This window comes from Ostrinia nubilalis, chromosome 24 (genome assembly GCF_963855985.1).
Source record: "Ostrinia nubilalis chromosome 24, ilOstNubi1.1, whole genome shotgun sequence".
Lineage (NCBI taxonomy): Eukaryota > Metazoa > Arthropoda > Insecta > Lepidoptera > Crambidae > Ostrinia > Ostrinia nubilalis.
The window spans coordinates 10,449,911-10,470,684 of NC_087111.1; the positions used below are offsets into that span (position 1 = coordinate 10,449,911).

Consider the following 20,774-nt stretch of genomic DNA (forward strand, 5'->3'; position numbering starts at 1 on the left):
TTGTCTACACTCATATCCTATGTTTTTTTCGAAAGCATTTTTTCACACAACGGTCCCCAATTTGACACGCCCAATCATTTCCCATACAAAACGAACACCATTACACTTATGGTGTGATAGATCACAGTATCACGCTCGTCGATATATCGATTAGATGTCATGGTCAATAAAAACATTATTTTATCGATCATTTCAAGTTTTGTTCTCACTCTACCAAGGATGGTAACACTCAAACAAAAACGCCAATAGAATACATTAATCTTGTAAATATGGTATGGTAGAAACCGATTGAAATTGAATTGAACTGTAAGTGAACTGATTTCACTTTGTAAAAAAAGTAGAGTCACATCACTAGGACTAAGTTTGGGTTGTACCATCTTATTTTAACTTTAACAAATGTCAAACTCTACAAAAACACCGTTATAGTTAACAACTGCGGCAACTGAGGTTAAGACAATATTAAGATATCAATAATCTGGCTTTATTGTTTGCAAGATTGCCAGTTTCAATTAGCGTCAACTAAAATACTACAGTCCCTGGTCTATCTGTCTCTTTCAGCCATTATTTTATTACAGTGCAGTTTATTAGGCAAGTATTTATTTGAATTGGAATTCTCTGCCCTTTAGCCAGGGGTAAACATAAATAAAGGTTTAGTTTCTAAAAGACCAACCGTCTAAACAAAAAAACAACGTCAAACGATTCCCTTTTAATTGACAAGGCAAATCATTTAAAATGATCTCAGAATCAATTGAAAGTTGCTCGATTATTAGAAGCTTATTTGAAGCAATGACGCGTGATTTCAATTCTTTCGTCAATGCTCGATAAAAACTCATTCATTAATGAGGTTATCTATTTTGACCCTTGAGTTTGGGTATGTTTTCGTTTTTTTCCGTCCGGCCTGTTATCAATGTTTTAATTAGTAGTTGTTTTGTTTTAAACAGCTAATGAGGATTTAACTTATTTTTGTATCTTCGGTTGATAAATGTAGAGTGCTAAAATAATATTCCACCAATTTTCATGAAACATTCCCTGGGCTGAGTTGTACCGCCTAACTTTGACCGTAACTATAACGATAACCGGTGCTTTTTATATGGAGTTTGACAGATTTTGGACGTTTGTCAAAGTTAAAGTAAGATGGTACAACCCAGCTCTAGTCTCGCATTGTCAAAACGTTATGAGATCTTATGTTCTAACTCTACAAGCCCTAACTTCACAAACTCCACACTGAAAACAAAATATGCGGCCGTTTCGCTATCGTTACATGGGCGTAAGATGAAAACTTCACTGTTTGTTCATTACTTTTTCGTTACAATATTAGTTCGTAGTGGTAACTAAACGGTCAAACCACATAATATTATGTTGACTAACGTGTCGTCAGGGCCGGATTAACCTTCTCGGGGCCCCTAGGCACAGCTCGTTTCGGGCCCCCCTTTTTTGTCGCGGAGGAAATGCTTTATAGTATCGGGCTGTAACCTTAGACTTCCGCAACATCACCGGCGACATCTCGCCTACACGGCGGACCCTAAACGCCCCCCTTGTGGGGGTCCGACGGGAATGGCCCGAAACGCCAAGCCGTTCCGTCAGACGGAGGTGACAAGGATGCCCCCGCACCCCCGGCCTGCTGGCCGCCACTTGGGGGCTGAGTAGAACGGTCGTACAATCGCCTTCTCCACTCCCTTCTCCGCCTGCGGAGCGATGAGGCGAGAGGATCGTTCACCCGCTCGCGCTCCGCTACCTCCTTCTTAAGGATGATCTCTTCGCAAAAGAAGGCGACCACCATCCAGCATCCTTCACTTCCCAGCATGGCGTTGACCAGGCTCGGAAGCGAAAGATCCCGGCCCACGACCGCAGTGAGGACACGGCGCTGCTCCTCCCAGCTTGTGTAGACCGCGAGGGTGTGCTGCACGCCTGCACCGTGTCATCCGCCGCGCCGTATTTGGTACAGCGGGGATTCCTCTCGCCCGATCCTATGCAGGTACGAACCGAAGCCATCGGTCAGCACCTGCGCCAGACGGAACGTGAGGAACTCGTGCGGTCGTTCCAACCATTGTCGTCCAGAGTGCGGCAGCCAAACTGCGCACGAGTCATGTCTTCCTTCCTGCGGGCGATCATGATCTCGCGCTCTTCCTGCCTGACGGCGCCGCGCCGCTCCGGGGCCAGGCGCTTTCCACGCGCCTTCAGGTCTGCCATCTAGTGATAGATGACAGATAAGACCCCAGCTTCTAGCTCCCAAGGAGGAGTACCAGCGAGGACGCACGCCGCAGCGTGCCCTACCGTGCGGTAGGTCCTTGCGACTTTCTGCGCTATGGCCCGCTGGGGCCTCTTGTTGAGTGCGTCCGCCCAGATTGGGGCGCCATACATCACCATGCTCCTCAGAACGCCGGCATAAAGTCGACGACACCTCGTTTGTGGCCCTTCCAAATTCGGGAGGGGCCAACTCAGTGCGCCAGCTGCCTTGAGGAGGCATGGCGCTAGCCCGTTGAAGTGTGGGCTAAAATGCCACCTCCCGTCAAGCGTGAGGCCCAGATATTTCATCTGGCCTTTGACGTCAATCCTAACGTCCTTAACCACAATGTGGGCGTCGGGAGGGGTGTGCTCGCGAGGCCCCGGTAAGAAGAGGGCCTCAGTCTTCTCCAGCGCGACTTTCAGGCCGAGGCGTCGTATTCTGTGACTGACTAATGTGCCGCCCGCCGACGCCAGCCGTGCCGCGGTCCCAAATTTCTTCCCCCGAGCAGTGACCAGAGTGTCATCCGCATAGCATATGACACTCATGCCCGCGAGAAGGACGCCCCGGAGGAGCCAGTTGAAGCCTAGGTTCCACAAGAGTGGACCGAGCACCGAACCCTGCGAAACCCCGCTGGCTACGCCGCGCCGTTTGAGCTGGCCGTCTCGACAGGACTTCGCGGGCCCGTAAGTAATCGGCCAGTAGCCCTCGAAGGTACTGAGGCACTCTGTGATGTTGAAGTGCCTCGAGTATGGTGGAATGAGGGATGGTATTGAAAGCGTTGGCTATATCGAATGATACAGTCAACACACCCTCACCCCTCTCCCTAGCCTCTGCAGTGAGGCTTTTAAGCCTCTGAAGGGCATCAACGGTCGACCTGTCATGTAAACCAAAGCAGTAATACCAATGTTACGAAAATGAATTAGTTTCCACAATATCGAAATATGTATGACGATTGAATGTGTAAATCAAAATAAGGCGATGTTTTGAGGTGGTTTGAGTTTTGTTGCATAAAAATAATCTTTAACATTTTTTTTTTTCATTTTTTAATCGGGAGTGCTGGGCCCCTGGTCATAGTGGGCCCCTAGGCACTGGCCTAAAGTGCCTTATGGATAATACGGCACTGCGTGTCGTACCTATATGAATTCATCTTTTTACTAAGAAATCCTACCTTTTAGATACCTAATAATTCCCCTTCTTCTTCTTTTGGTGTCGACAACAAACCTACACAGTGTCAGCCCAAAACTCCGCCACAAGAGTGGCGTTGTCAGTAGCACTTATCAAATCCTCCTGAGTGCAGTTCCTTGGGCACTCAGGGCATGACATCAGGTGCTTTATCGACTGGGGAACAAAACCGCATCTGGTCAGGTGGGGATTCTTGGATGGCTTAAACATGGAGTGCAGGTGCGGTTTTGTTCCGTAGTCGATAATTCCTCTTATGAATTATCATGCAGCACCCACGCACCCAGTGTCAATAAAAACATCAGTACAATCGTAAAACTATAGTTCACGGCCGCCATGACACTTTAACGCGTTCAGATTGATAAAAGCTTTCATCAATAGAAACATGGCTGACACTTCTGTTGGAGATAAGTTTGTAAGATAACTAGGTGTTTCCGGACAGATACGACCTGCAAGCTTTCAAGAAGAGAGCGTATCTTCACCTTAAAGGCCGGCAACGCACCTGTAACGCCCCTGGGTCTGCGGGTGTCTATGGGCGACGGTAATCACTTACCATCAGGTGATACGTTTGCTCGTTTGCCTCCTGTCACATAAAAAAAAAAAAAAAAAAACTAGCTTTTGCCCGCGGCTTTGCCCGGCAATTTTGTCTGTCACAGAAAAACTTTCCGTGTCCCTGTTTCTAAAACCGGGATAAAAACTATTCTATGTATTCCCGGAACTCAAATTATCTTGGCAAATTTCATCAAAATCGATTCAGTGTTTTAGGAAAGCGTGACAGACAAACAGAGTTACTTTCGCATTTATAATATTAGAAGGGAATAGGGATGATTTAATTTTGAAACGTCAAGATTTTTGCTAATGATGTTAGATAAAGGTCACTTAAACTAATCTATGTTTGGGCCATTTTTTATGATTTTGGTCGGTTATTTATAAAGAAGATTTCAAACTGTTAAAATGTCAGCTTCGAAACTGTAGATTTAGTGTATTCATTTTTGTTGGGAAATGACTCTTATTACAACCAAATAATAGACGATGAATTGTTTAGATTGACGTGCCGTTCTGTTCAAAAAAGGTTACCAAATAAGTATTGGAACAAATTTACCCTTAGGCTAAAGGCTGAAAAGGAAAAAAACCTAATTACACAAAAAATCCTACTCAATTTTTTCCAAGAATGCGAAAACATTAATGTGTGGATAATTAATTTCACGTTATCCTGCGATAATGTTATAAAATGTGTTTTTTCTTAGAAAAGCGTTAATAATTAAAATCTAAACGCGGTTATTATTGTAATGGAGGTGTTGCAAATCCTTCATATCACGCGATACGGACATTTGCGATGACATAAACTGGGCTACAATTATACACAGATTAAGGTCGGCACACACTGGGCGACCAGTGCGAATTTCACTACCTATGCTGTATAATTAGTAAGTAGTATAGTTTCATTGTATTTAGTTTTTCTTTTATTTCATTTTATTATAACGAACACAAAAATATTGACTTCTGTGCCATAGAAGGTACATTCAAATTCAATTCCCAGTATTAACCCTACCACTGCTTCGGGACAATAAATGCCAGTGCTGAGAAGAAGCAGCGCAAGAAACTCAAGTCACTATTGTCAGCCTCTTTTTCAAGAGTTTACAAAGTCCCTCAAAGTGAGTGTTGAACTCTTACATATGGAACGCTACCAGATGTACCTACATAGACTTAGTACGAGGTCTTTGATGCAAATATCAGATTAAAATCTAGAGCTCAAATCATATCAACACCTTGGGAATTTAGGCCACAAATCCAGAGCTGGAAAATCTAATCTTTTACCAGAATTTAGCAGTAACCAACTATCTAAAGACAAAAATGTAGACAATAAGGGTCACCGCACACAGGCTTCACGCCACAGCCAGAAAACGCCGGCATATTTACATATTTTCATGTGACTCTGGTGGTCGTAAAAGTTTTCTATTTTATGCCTCGCACCGTCGCACCATCGCTTCGCATTCAGTGTGTATTCGCCCTTACCGAGATTGCGCTCGTAATGTGCCCCAGCCAGTAATGAAAGCTTTACTTGATGTGGACTAAACGCCCTGAAACTTGTATGTTTTCTAGCGAAACTACGGCTAAGTTGCGATGCAAGGTAATCAAATGACTCTATATAAAACACATACAGAATATATCAGGTTCTGCTTCAATATCTAGGTCTTAGCTTTGAGAGTTATTAACGTGCGTTTGCATAAACGCAAATTTTTGAAAACAAAATACAAACATATTTAATAGGTACCTAGTAGGTATGTAAAGGTAGCAGGAAGGCGCTGGACGCAGGCCGCTACCAACCGGGCAAAATGGAAAGCGTTGGCGAAGGCCTATGTTCAGCAGTGGACGTCCTATGGCTGAGATGATGATGAGGTGTGTAAAGAAAAGTCGAGCCAAGGGTTACCAGAAATAGCAAACAAGATTGATCTTAAATCTTATAAATAGTACCTATAAATAAGCATAATATATTCGTATAGCTACCGATATAAAAGAAGGAATGACTAAGCTTCTATTGATAGAAATACTCGTTGGACGCTCTCTAGCAATATAGAGATCTTTTTGTTACGGACCGAAAGATGTTATTCCATAGAGTTTGCATACTTTGCATGGAAATAGACACAACGGTTGACACAGATTCTATTTTTTAAAGTTAACTCAAAGTCAGACGAAAGTCTACAACCAATGTGTGTTACCTGTGATGACTTATGGCTCGGAAACTTGGCCCCTCACTATAGGCCTTATAAAGAAGCTCAAAGTTGCACAGCGTGCTATGGAGAGGGCTATGCTCGGTGTTTCTTTACGAGATCGAATCAGAAATGAGGAGATCCGTAAACGAACTAAAGTCGCTAACATAGCCCGACGGATCAGCAAGCTGAAGTGGCAGTGGGCAGGGCACATAGTACGCAGAACTGACGGCCGATGGGGCAGCAAGGTTCTGGAATGGAGGCCACGTACCGGAAAACGCAGCGTGGGACGTCCACCCACAAGGTGGACCGACGACCTGATAAAGGTAGCGGGAAGGCGCTGGATGCAGGCCGCTACCAACCGTGCGATGTGGAAGTCATTGGGGGAGGCCTATGTTCAGCAGTGGACGTCCTGTGGCTGAAATGATGATGATGATGATGAACTCAAAGTCAAACGTATTGTGTAGGCCAGGGTTTCTCAAACATTCGGCTCCATGAACCCCCGTTAAAGTTTCCAGGTGACTGCGAACCCCTAAGCTAGGGGTTCGGTAACCCACTTTGAGAAACCCTGGTGTAGACTACTGTGCACTAATGATGATGACAGCTCTATGTATATTATATTGAAAGTTAAATCAAATCAAATGTTATAATATCTAGACTGCATTAATTTTAATTAGAAACGACATTAAGTTAATAAGTAATAGGTATAATTCTACACACTTATAATAATTATCGTTAGTTCAGAGACCCTCTACGCGCCGATTTTCTTGCAATAAATTAATTAAATTAAACTTAATTTGATATCTAACTAACCGCTTTCAACAACCTAAATTCATTAGATATTTATGATTTTGTGAATGTGACTTTGGTTTGTTGTACAAAATAAATGTTGTGCGAACTAGATATTACAAAATAATTTTACACAATTTTGATTGTATTTTTAAATAAAAATTATGTTTTCAGTTTCACACTATACAATTTAATACTTTAATAACTGTGTACTTTTTAATTTATTTTGTACAAAAAGAAAAATTATAGAATACTTTTTTAAATAAACCAATAGAGATCGTAAGAAATGACAACTGAAATCTGGGGGCACGGCAGTGCCCCCGCCAAGTCGAGCGCGAAGCAAACACTGCCGTACCATCCTTTACTGGAACCATTTCGCCGCATTTTCAGGCCTCTATTTGAGAACCTTTGGATAAGACCAGAACGCAGAAATTTTCGTCATCTAGTAAGCTATAATCACACACTTAAAATCCAAAATTTCAAGTCTGTAGGTCAATTAGTTCCGAAGTTAAGCGAAAGCAAAGTTTCGCATTTATGACACTCACTCACTCACTCACTGATGATCATCAAAATAGAACTAGTACTTCCCATTAACTCAGAGAGCTGAAATTTGGTACAGAGTTAGGGTTTAATGGCCACATAAAGGGAAAACTATAAAAACTAGGAAAATCGAGAATCTGGAGTAACACCACATTCATAATCAATACTACTAGCGCCACACCGGTACCGTGGTGTTCGCCTGTACCGCTCACCGCTAGATGGCGCTAGCACTTTGAGCGTCGATTTTCTGCACCGCGGTGTGGCAAGATTTTTTTTCCTTTCTAGACCCCGTCGTTTAAGTTGATTGTTGTGTAATTATTAGCATTTCCTTGATTTCGTTTATTATATCGTGAGGTTCTCTAAGGTTAAGTTATTAAAACAATTTCTGATTCGTTGTCCATTTTAAAGGTCATTGAGTTTATTTGTGTTTAATATCGTAAAAAAATGTCGATAATATTAAAAGAAAAGACGACGACGTTGAATTTATGCCACTTTCTACAAAAAGAAGTGAAATCCCACCAAAAACATTCTGTAAAAAACTAGCCAAGTCTCGATGGAGCTGCCTGTTTATCTCTAAAAAGTAATGAAATCTAGACAAAGTCGTGCCAAGTCTATGGTTCCTTACTGCGATTTCTTTATTATTATTATAGTTAATGTTGTGTGACTTGGCCGTTGAACAATCTTTATTAAGATAATCATACATAAGTATTATTTATTAAGCCTACAATTGACTGGTTATTGAATCAACGTTTTTCAAGTGCAATTTATTTTCCATCGTCAATGGGTAGCGGTTCTGGCGACAGATTGGTACAATGGTGTCATGGAGCATCTGGTTTTGTACCCTTCAACGGCCAAGTCACACAACATTAACTATAATAATAATAAAGAAATCGCAGTAAGGAACCATAGACTTGGCACGACTTTGTCTAGATTTCATTACTTTTTAGAGATAAACAGGCAGCTCCATCGAGACTTGGCTAGTTTTTTACAGAATGTTTTTGGTGGGATGTCACTTTACAGAGTCAAACATTATTCAGAGTCATTCAGAAAATACAAACATTTTTCTAATCATTTTAACTACATTTAACAACCACATGACATCTTCTTACAAATGAGACCCATTTAGAGAACTAGCCTTATTAACCTGTGACCGTTACTCTTCAAAATTGAAATGTCACCGCCATGTTGTCGGCCATTTTGAAGACTAATCACCTCATTAGGGCTGTCCAGCATAAACGCCAACGCTATTATGATAGCATCTACTGCTATGGAATTATGCTATAATTGATACTGCGGTAACAAAGAAGTAATGGGGGTAAAATGAAATACTGATTAAGAGCTAGTGATGGGAAACAGAAGAAAGAAAGAAAAATTGTTTATTTGGTTCAAACAATTAGGTGAGAATGAGATGAGCTAGTCTAATGCCCGTTTTCATCATCAATCCCTAATTTTTAAGTGACCCCTATGGTAATACATAACAGGAATTTTGTTTTCATGAGTCACTTAAAAATTAGGGATTGATGGTAAAAACGGGCATATGGCTTCTTTTAACTTTAACAAACGTCAAAAGTCTATCTAACTACATACAAATTACGCCGGTTAATGTTATGGTTACGGTTAAAGTAAGGTCCAACTCAGCCCTAATATACAGCTGATAGGACATCGATTAACCATTTTTATTGCAAATTAGCATCTATTAATAACTACACAAGATGTCCACTGTGTTTAATTTGTTGTGTTATAATCTGTTTTTATTGTTGTGAGCTTCCTTCTAGGGCATGAGTTAGGGCGCACTAACACTTTTTTTTTGCAGTGAACATTATGTACTCCTTCTTACAAGTTACAAAATAACTTGTCAGTTGTTGAAAAACTTTTTCTCTTTGTGTTAGATTTTTGTGTGTCAAATTAGGTTGTAAAGATAAAATTTAACAAAGATAAATATCATTGTAATTGCATTTGAAATTCAGAATCTGTTAGACTTTTCTTATGACTATTACTGCATTAAGAGAATAGTAGAAAACAACATAATTTGCATGGAGCTTTTCATCATCATCATCATTTCGGCCACAGGACGTCCACTACTGAACATAGGCCTTCCCCAATGACTTCCACTTCGCAGGGAGCTTTTCACTCACTGAAAATATTGACTTCAGTTAGTGTAACTGTATCGTTACGTCATAAAAACAAACGATGTTTAATTGATCGAATTCCGTTATGTAATTAGTACAGATAATAACATTTTTTAACCAAACAAAACCATTAGTTTCCGGGATATATAATTTTCTATTATTTGTATTAATTCAATTACTTAAAACTTATAATTCAAGTTTTTTGTAATACGATTCAATTAGCGATTTTGTTTGTTTTATTTATTGAAATGAAAAATGTTGTTTGCGTTGGAAATATTTATTGGTAATTAAGATAAGCAATTAGAGTTCAATAAAATTAATGTAATTAAAATGGGAGCATTAAAGTTAATGTTAATTGACTCATTAAAACGATATCAATGAGGCAATTCTATTTACTTTAGAAGGCTGTGCTGAGATCCGGATCGTTCACACTTTCGAGGCTCGGTATAAATTTTGATTTGATTCTCAATCAAATTAACTTGGAAATAAGCTTAGGTACACTATGATTATTGTTACTGTCAAAGTTGTTTTCTTTGTGACAGTCCATACGATAAATGATAGAATACATATGAAGGCATTGACCAGCCGGTCAATCTAGAAATCATTGGGGAGGCCGATGTTCAGCAGGACATCCTGTGGCTGAAATGATGATGATGATGAAAGACAAGTTATCAACAAAGATCTAGGTATCTTTAGTGAATTTGAACTCAGTCTTAAGATCTCTTTGTTAAGTTCTTCAAATTCGCAAAGTTCTCTTCAAGTTGCATAAAAAGTGTACTATAATACTTTTCGCATTGAATAGTTGACATAATAGTTATTTGTCATACTTTTTATGCTCATAAAGGCTGTCAGCGCGCTCCCTATATTTTTTATGACCAAAGCAACCTATAAAGTCACTCAGGCAAAACATATGGATTTTTTAATAACGATAACATAACCTTAATGTTATCGAGCAATGCATCCCATCACTAATCGCAAGTGAAACTTGGACGAGCACAATTATAGAGCCATTAGCAAATGTCAGGCCGGTGCAAGGCCGCTGCAACCACCCACAGCTTTGTGATACTAGTGGAAACTCGCGACTTCGCTTGCGTTAAACTAAAGTTGTTCGTTCGTTCGTTTCATTCAAATGGCTGGCTAGCTACCACCATCTTACCTAAGTCTGTCGCCATAACAACAATGTTACCAGCATTGCTGTATTCCAGCAGTTAGGGGTAAGATAGCCAGTTCCTCCGTGGTTGAGGATTCCGGGTGAAGCTCGCTTCCTCCTTCGGCCATCTCATCACTTACCATCAGGTGAGATACAGGCAAGAGCTTCCTAGTAGTGAATAAAAAAAAATACGTCCACTGCTGGACAAAGGCCTCCCCAAGGACTTACATACCGACCGGTCCTGCACTACCCGCATCTAGTTTCTTCCCGCGTTTGGGAAGCCTGAGATGTTCGCATATTTATCTTAAACTAGCTTTTGCCCGCGGCTTCACCCGCGTGAAATTTCGTTTGTCACAGATCGTCATAAATTATAGCCTACTAGCTTTCCGCCCGCGGCTTCGCCCGCGTGGAATTTTGTCTGTCACAGAAAAACTTTATCGCGCGCGTCCCTGTTTCAAAAACCGGGATAAAAACTATCCTATGTTCTTTCCCGGGACTCAAACTATCTCTATGCCAAATTTCATCAAAATCGGTTGCGAGGTTTAAGCGGGAAAGCGTAACAGACAGACAGACAGACAGACAGAGTTACTTTCGCATTTATAATATTAGTTGGGATTGGGATATATTATTCTAGGTTATAAACAATAATACTGTAAAGTTTCATTAAAATCCGTTCAGTAGTTTTTGCGTGAAAGAGTAACAAACATCCAGACATCCAAACTTTCGCATTTATAAATATTAGTAGGAGTAGGATACTTATATATAAATAGGTTTATCATAAAATATAATTACTGCAAGTAGATCAGTATATTCGGTCAAGATAACAAATAGAAAAAAAACAATTGGTGTTAAAAATGACAGCTGAATGTCATTGCACTGACTGAAACCAAAAACTGGCCTACAAAATTGCTACATATGTCCAAGTAATTACATATTTACAGTGTGTAGCAATATATTTGCCACTCCGAAAATGAGTTGTTACAGAAACATGGCACAAAACGGCTACATTATTTGTACAGTAATAAATAATATTTCAAACCAGTTATTTTGCCCGTAATTAAACACGTAGCGTAATCACGTTTCTGAAATGAATAATACAAAATGGCCGACCTGCCTATATTTTTTTAAATTATCGAACATGTCAATTTAAATGTAAAGCAGATTTTAAATGACATGGTGCTAATATTTTTAGCTAGTCATAAAAGCTAGTAATTGCTGTCTATTTTTATTAAGTAAACTCTATAATGCATATTTGTAATTGAATTACTCGATAAAAACAAACAATGATTAAATTAACATTTTTATTGAATTATTCAACTATTGAGTTTTTGTTTCAATAAAAATAAGTACAGTTATTTAACCAATGACAGTGTTTATACCACGCCTCTATGATTATTTCGTTATTATTGATTTAGATCCAGGCCATAATATTTAGATTGTTTCAGAACTTATAAGTTCACATTATTATGAGAAACCATATTTGTTTAAAAGCATTTCAAAATAAATAAAATAATAATAGTCTCAACCTGCTTGGTTATCCCAGGATAAAAAGTATCCTAACCCTTTCAAAGCTAACACTGTCGTACTAATTGTATTACCCATGCATTCATTGCAACTTTTACTTACATAATTGTTAAATTAGTATGCATAGAATCATATCCCAGGATACATACCCATTAATCAGATATATCATCTGACAAGAGTATTAACAACTACATAATAACCAAAATGCGGGTATAATTTGAGGTTTCATTACTTCATATTTCTCGCAAACGTATGGTAAGGCGGTTGATAGATTACCACCTTGACGGCGGTCTTTAGCAGTAATCTTTGCTTAATTTAATTTTAATAGCCGATGGTGCAAGGTTGGTGTTCTTATTGTTGTGTAGAGATAATTGATACGTGTAACTGGTGATTGGATTTAGAAATTGTGGATAAAAAATTGTATACGAGTTAGATGACAGAGCATAGCCTAGGCGAAGACCACCGATTTTTAGTTGGCCGATAGTTGGATCGGGCTGTTAATCAGTATGGAGATGTATGAAAGTGCGCACATTACACCGATTTAGTATTCGCCGATTCTTCATACAAATTAAAATCGGGTCCAACTATCGGCCAACTAAAAGTCGGTGATCTGCGCCTAGGCTTAGTGTTTACGTAAAATACTTATACTAAAATAGGTAAAATTGTAGCTGCAATATTTAGAACAGTGGGTGTTATTTCCCGGGATAAAATGTATCCTTAGGCAGTAATTCTTTTTAAGCGCTGTTTTGACCCTAAAAATATTTGGGATAGACTGACAGATTTGACCTGTCACTACACACCATGGTTAGAACCCCAAATTATTTGAGTAAAGTTAAACCCGGAGGATATTATTGTTTATTCATTTTAAAAACATAGTTTAAATGACTCTGACATGTTCAGTAGAAATAGAGATGTATAAACTACTTAATGACAACATTACATGCATGGATTACATGTTTTTAATTGAATTTCCATAAGTGCTTGCAAAAAATCTGTCTAATAAAAATTACAAACAATATTTCGACCAATTACTTCATGAGTTTGTGTTCTTGGGCCGTGTTTTAACGTTAATTAAAATACTGTTAACAATAAATGGAGGCGAATTGACCTAAATTCGAACTCCGCATGAATCATAAATGTAATTGCAATCATAATGCACCAAAATTGAATCCCTTATCCAGTTACTAAACTATGACTTGGTTGGACGTTGTTAGTCTAGTGGTTGGAGAGATAGTCCCACGGTTCAGAAGTTCAAGATTTGATTCCGATAAAGGATGTAGAAAAGTGAAAAACTTGTCAGTAACAATAGTGTCTTCTAGCGATTTGGCCCACTTTTAGAATGGTTAATGGGACAAGTCAACGGTTTGAATTTTAAAATAAGTATTTTTTCTTCCGGCAAGGTGGGCCACCTTCAGTGTTTCAATCCGGCTTGGCCCATGGACCAAGCTAAAAGTGGGCCAAATCGCTGGACGACTCCAATTTCAGACCTACCTCAATCGTCTGCTATTTTCTGATATCAAAATAAGGTCGAATCAAATCCAACAGTTATTATTACCTCCATTAATCCATTTTCCTGATTTATTTCAACGCATTCGCCTTCTCTATTTAAGTGATTAATAAACTTTAAGCAATTCTTTAACATTGTGCCGACATTAATTTCAGCGTGATTGTTGCTTAATGCAATAAACAATGTCAATTAGTTGATTAATTTTTATTTAGTATCGTATTTACAATTCTTTATTGAACACTACAATTAAGCCGGTGGTAATTATCGGGCCTGTAATGAACAAAATCTATTATTGTCATATTCTAGAAATTTATACAATATCAGTATTGAGGAAGTAGGATTTGGTGTTGTACTATGTGTCTAATATTATTGAAATTGTAACGATAATATGAAAAATTGCTACTTTAATTTAATATCACCTAATTTTGCAAAATGAAACTTTAAAAATAATACACAATGTAACTTGTTTCCTTGTACAGACAAGCATATCAAACTGTTTATTTCTGTTGCAAAATGAACTCTATTGCAACTGTTTAAGATGCTACAGTCTTTAACTTGACACGCCGTCATCTGTACATAGTTTTGTGGGAAGTAAAACCACTGACCACCTAATCCCTACTAACAAACTATGGATGAAAGTCTGAAATAAATTATTTATTATGTTTGTACGCTTTGGAGCTCACGGGTCAAAAGTGGCCCGGTCCTTTATAAGGCTTGCGTGGGGATACAGATCCAACACGTAGAGGCCGTTTTAAGCGCAAAATAATCGACAAAAGTGAAAGTGGTGCACATGCTGGATCTAGTCTCTGACTATATCATGGGATGTAGCCAGAGACCATCCCCAGCCTGTGCACAGGAGCTATTGCAGTTATTGGAGAATGGACTAGGGTTATGGATGAAGGATGGATGGACTGGTTACTGGGCTATGGATGGAGACTACGGGACACCTGCCTGGTTCATAGTCTCAGACTGAAAAAATGGCAGGCGGTGACTAGCCAGCGACTAAATGGGCCCCCCCTGGCGTCATGGGTCGTATAGACCGGACTGAGGGGCAACATTGGCGTCTGCCAGCTCAGGGGTGTAGAGAGGTGTGCTGCGCTTTCTCCGAAGTTACTCGCGGCGTTATGCCCTTTAACACTTCCACCCCTGGAGCATATAGCTCTAGCGACTCCACTCTGGCCGGCCGGTTAAGGCAAGCCAGAGGTGAAAGTCCTGCAGACCCTCTCGGATTCCACTTCGGCAAGCCGAAGACGTGGGTCTTGACCGACTCTCGGGAGCACTCGGATTAACAACTGGCCCCGTGGTGTCGCTACTCACCAACAGCTCGCCACAAAGCTGCCCTGCGGGGCTTATTTATTATTATTATCTCTTTATTCATTTTATTTCTTATTTTTAATATTTTTTTTTACAATGTAAATTATAAAAAAAAACTAAAAATACATTATTAAAAAAAACTTAAAAATAGTTAATCCGCTGGTAGCGGAGCAGGGCCCAAGCTACCGGTGGTCAGGGTCACAGGCTGAGGAACCTCCGGACAATGCGTGCCGTGCTGAGGATCACCGCCTTTTGAATCTGACCCTTGAGCCAACCATCTAGCGATTATTATTATTATTATTATTATAGGTCTATCGCTATTATCTAGGTCAGTGCCTGAGGTATGGAAGCGGCACGGGAGGGGTGACATTGACATAATATTATGACGTGATAGAGCATACCTACTTTTCGGGCTACCTTTTATTTTTTTATTATTTACTATACATATTTTGACGTTCATAAGTGCAACTTGTGGTCTAAACTGAATAAATATTTTTGATTTTGATTGATTTTGGTTTTTGATTTTGATACAAATCTGAAGGAGATCTAAGTCTCGCTGACGTTTGACGTTACAAAAACACCCTCCTGTGCCGCCCCCATATCTTAGGCACTGATTTAGTTAAGCGCTAGATCTATCTATATCTATATAAATATATATAACTCAAAGGTGACTGACTGACTGACTGACATAGTGATCTATCAACGCACACCCCAAACCACTGGACAGATCGGGCTGAAATTTGGCATGCAGATAGATGTTATGACGTAGGCATCCGCTAAGAAAGGATTTTACGAAACTCCACCCCTAAAGGGGTAAAACGGGATCCACGCGTACGAAGTCGCGGGCGGCCGCTAGTAATACATAAACGAATGAGGCCTATGACATAAACCTATGAATAAAACCTTTTAGTTCTCACGACACACAAATACTTTATTTATATAAACAGCTCGATAACAGCACATGTCAAAGCAGTCATCAATTATTTACTACTATAGCTCATATTGTTTGAAAACATATCAATAATGCTGACGTAAAATACTACGTGTCATAACTAAAGAGTCGATCGGCTACAAGGCGAGTATCTATCAATTAAGGCCTACAATACATTATTATACCGTACAAGGGATCACACAGCGACATATACAGATAACTAACTAGCTTTCCGCCCACGGCTTCGCCCGCGTGGAATTTTGTCTGTCACAGAAAAACATTATCGCGCGCGTCCCAATTTCAATAACCGGGATAAAAACTATCCTATGTCCTTTCCCGGGACTCAAACTATCTCTATGCCAAATTTAATCAACATCGGTTCAGTGGTTTAGGCGTGAAAGCAAGACAGACAGACAGAGTTACTTTCGCATTTATAATATTAGTATAGAAGTATAGATGGACTGGGTCTTATGTGAAAAAGGTAAACTAATATTATGATACTGTAAAGTATTGACGCTGTCTACTCACGGACATTGCCCGCGGGCGGCATGACCGGAGGGAGCGGCGAGCGTTCGGCGAACGAACGAGCAATGTTCGGTTCGCGAGCGAACATCTAAGAAGACGATCCTGACGCACTCTCTTCAACGACTTTGCACAAAACGGTCTCGATAACATTGTAAACGTATACCGAATAGATAATTAATTTCATACAGTCCACTCTTTTTATTTATAAACTTCCACTACACTCACTATCGAAGTAACAGACGCATTTGTAATATGTAAAAATGACGGAACTAACGCCCGTATTCACAAACAATACTTGCTTAAGTGAAGCAGCAAATCGAACGCACAGCGTTGAAGAGAGCTCTATGATTGGTTTTATGTCACCCTGTGCGTCGACGCGCACTGTGAGACCTCATAGTAATGTTTGTGAATACGGGCGTAAGTTCATAGTTTTTATCTGTGAACGTGTGAGTCGTTGAAGTCTTTTGTATGAGCAACGCAAAAAAAACATTTTTTCTGAAAACCTTTTTATTATTTTTAGGAGCATAAAAATATAAAAAACTTGTGCCAACATAATAGCAGTCGAAAAAGAAAAACACGTACCACCTTTGTTCATCAGAAATAATGTAGGATTCTAATGGTGAAAGAATTTTTCAAATCGGTCCAGTGGTTTGGAGCCTATTCAATACTGACAAACAATCAATCTTTCCTCTTTATAATGATGAAATTTCCTCCTCTTTCCCATATCAAACAGTGGGCTGAGTGTGAGTTTACACCAAACTCACACTCATTTCACACATACAAAATGTATGAAAATTTTAGTTTTTGAACATTTTCCGCTAGGCGCGCTGTACAATCCGTCATACATTTAATGTCATTTTTGACGCGCTCACTAATAAAAACTCACACTAGGCCTCAGGGCATATCCATGACACTGAACCTAGGAAGTTGCCATGGCAACAGCTTCAACTTCAAAAACAATTCCCATATCTTCTACTTTACCCTCATTACCCGTCAATTTGCAAACACGCACTTTTCAGCTTGTCTATCAAATCAAATCAAATAATTTATTGTGCATAAATTTGGGTACATTTACTTTTACGTTTTCCATAAATAACATTCAATTTATTTAATATTGGCATAATTATTTATGTTCGGGCCTACCCTTTTATGGTCGATGTAGCCGTTTCAACGAAGAGCGGGTATTTATAAAATATTCGACGTTAATTTAGGTAATTTGAAGTGATTATGGTGTGTTATGAAGCATTTATCACAGTGTTCCGTAAAGGTGGTTTACGCTGAGCCCCTTGTAGTACATACGAGCGAAATAGCGGATAAGTTATGCGGGCTTAAATAAAACATTTCTATATTGAATATAATGGTTCTTCCAGTTAAGGGTGTTGTTGAGCGAGATTAAGTGGATCGGTAGTGCGCACATTGAAACAAAGGGAGAAACATATTTATTTAGCATTTTATAAAAAAGAAGAAAAAGCAGAGTGCTGAAAACATTCCCACCGTAATCACAAAGGATGCTTTCTTAAATGAAGCAGCAAATCGAACGCACAGCGTTGTATAGAGCTCTGTGATTGGTTCGTGTGTCACCCTGTGCTTCCATGCGCGCTGTGAGACCTTATAGTAATGTTTGTAAATACGGGCATTAATAACCCGATGATTGATAACAATGGAGACTATCTACTCTGTATAGTGAAATAAGCGTCCCATAATCTACTTTATAAGCTAAAATAACTATCTATCTAACCAAAAAGGTATCTTATTTGCCCTATCTTCTTTTCCAGGCCCAGACATCCCAGGGTTCCTTCTGCAGCCGTTCAGAAAGCCGAAGAGGATCAGAACGGCGTTCTCACCTTCACAACTCCTCAAGCTGGAGCACGCGTTTGAGAAGAACCACTACGTGGTTGGCGCTGAGAGGAAGCAGCTAGCCCAGGCCTTGAGCCTGACGGAGACGCAGGTTGGTACCTCCTTTATTCCTTCATCATCATTATCAGAAAGTCAGTTCCTCTGTGTTTGAGGATTCCGAGTGAAGGCTGCTTTTACCTTCGACTTGGTCATCACTTTCCACCTGGTGAGATGCAGACTAAGAGCTTCACCGTTGTGGATGAACGGGACTATTCCCACCTCTCGTTCTCCCCGCTGCAACTCCTGTGTAACCAGGATTTACAGCTTGACCTCTAATAAGAACCCAACCAATGAAGGTCAATTTTATCCCAGTAAGATAGCTGTAAAGTTAAGCTTCAATTTTCTTCATTATCATTGGCTAGTAGTAGTTCACTGCTGAATATTGAATTTTCTCCCATAAGGAGTATTATATCTATCGCATAGCTGACAAAACGGAGTAAATGGGCTCCCGAGTGAATAAAAATTATCGTAAAACATTGTTTAAAAGGCGGGAGTTCATCTTTACTGGTGTTTCTTGTTTCTTTACTTAACCCAAACTTACCTTTTATTTTATGAACTAAATGACAGACATGGTAAAGAAGCGAAGTATAATCATAGTGATAATAAACATTTCGCTAACTTCAAGCCATTAAAACGGAACCTCTCGTTCCCACCTCTACAACTCCTGTGTAGCCAGAATCTACAGCTTGACCGCCAATAAAAACCCAACCAGTGAAGGTCAAGTTTGTCCCGGGGGAAAGTCATTAGGGAGAGGCATAAAAACTCTACAAATTCTTGCTTGTGACTGTTTTTATGCAATTCCAAAAAACTTGCAGGAGTCAACAGATTTCTTCTTGGTCACCTAAGCCTAAGCAACAGCGGTTGCGAGTTCAAATCCTGGAGGCAAAAGTTAATTTGAACAGGAGCTTATACATACATCAGCCGTTAAAAGTACACGTCATCATGTCTGGCATATCTATTTAAGTATGTTTATCCGTTATCTAGTCACTAAACAAGCCCTGCTTTTAGGGCTAGACCTTAATTAACCAGGTAATAACTGTGATTATTATAATAATACTAGTAATTACTGCCGCCTAGATACACCGTGCAGTTAAATTGACTTTATAGGATAGAGTGTATGTTATTAATGTACGCGAACATTTAGACAAAGCTAATGACTATTTTGATGTATGGCGCTCTGCTACAAATTAATGTTCAGAAAATAAAACGTAAAGAAATTGTAAGCACCACTAGCTTTGTACGGGTAGGGCTGATACAAGTCAAGTTGAGGAAATCAGCTAGTATTGAGGCATAGGCATAAAAAATCATTGATGAACTCTCTCTTGGGTTACCTTTCCTTGGGACTCTAACCTTCACTGGTCGGGTTCTTATTGGCAGTCAAGCTGTAGATCTTGACTCCACAGGAGTTGCAGCAGTGGGAACGAGAGGTGGCTCTTGGGAGATGGATGAAATGCAGTTCAATATAGACTTAGAAAAGCTTCGATCAATGGAGAAAAATAAATCAATGTCAATGTAAAAGTAACTTCAAATCATGGTGATAGTTAGGTAAATGATATTGATGGTTGATTCAATTCCATTCTTTAAAGTAACTATGTGTATGGCCAATTTAGCATTTTAAATAATTAAATTATACTGAATACATAGATGGAGGGTTTAAAATTGAAGTCAGTAAATGAATTTTTGGGACGCTAATTACTGCTCTGGAAATACATAAACTGAATTCTTAATTTCATAAAACAACCTGATAGCATTTTTCCGCACACTGGCAACCCTACGAATGCCCGACCCGATACAAAGATATCGTTAAATGATAATAATTTGCACTGAACATGGCAATTAAATTTAAAAAGGGCAGATATTGTAGATTTCGAGATACAACGGTAAAAGCAGTTTTAAAATGGCTTCATGGAGCGTCGCAGTGCATTAAAAACCTGGTTTTAATCATCTATTAGTGTATCAGCAAATATGAAATTAAAGTAGATTACGTATGCTCAGGGAAAGGCCACCGTAGTTGAAATAACGAATAGGTTAAATTGGTCTAACTTGTGTTGAACGGTCAATATGAACAGTTGAAAGTGTTATTGAAAACAATCAATCGACAGCACATCATCAGACTTTACAATATTGTTGCAAAACCTTCGTTTTGTCGTCTGTACATACAAAAATATTGCCGTATGTAAAATTATGCTTATAAGTTTCAAATCACGTGCTCTACTAAGCAGTTTTGTCTCACATTTACCAAAACATATTCTGTCGTTTATACATACAACTAATATTGTATGTAAAATTATGTATGTGAGCATCAAATCACGTTCTCTATCTTGACAGTTTTGTTTTACATGCTACCAAAAA

General features: G+C 39.3%; 1 protein-coding gene across 1 annotated transcript in view; it reads left to right on the forward strand.

Annotated features, from left to right (window-relative positions):
• The window catches only part of LOC135083966 (homeotic protein empty spiracles-like), a 46,478-nt gene that overhangs the window by 7,838 nt on the left and 17,866 nt on the right, over positions 1-20,774 (forward strand). Inside the window, exon 2 of the mRNA XM_063978729.1 lies at positions 18,302-18,474. Coding sequence (XP_063834799.1) covers positions 18,302-18,474 — 173 coding nt within the window. The remainder of the gene's footprint in view (positions 1-18,301; positions 18,475-20,774) is intronic.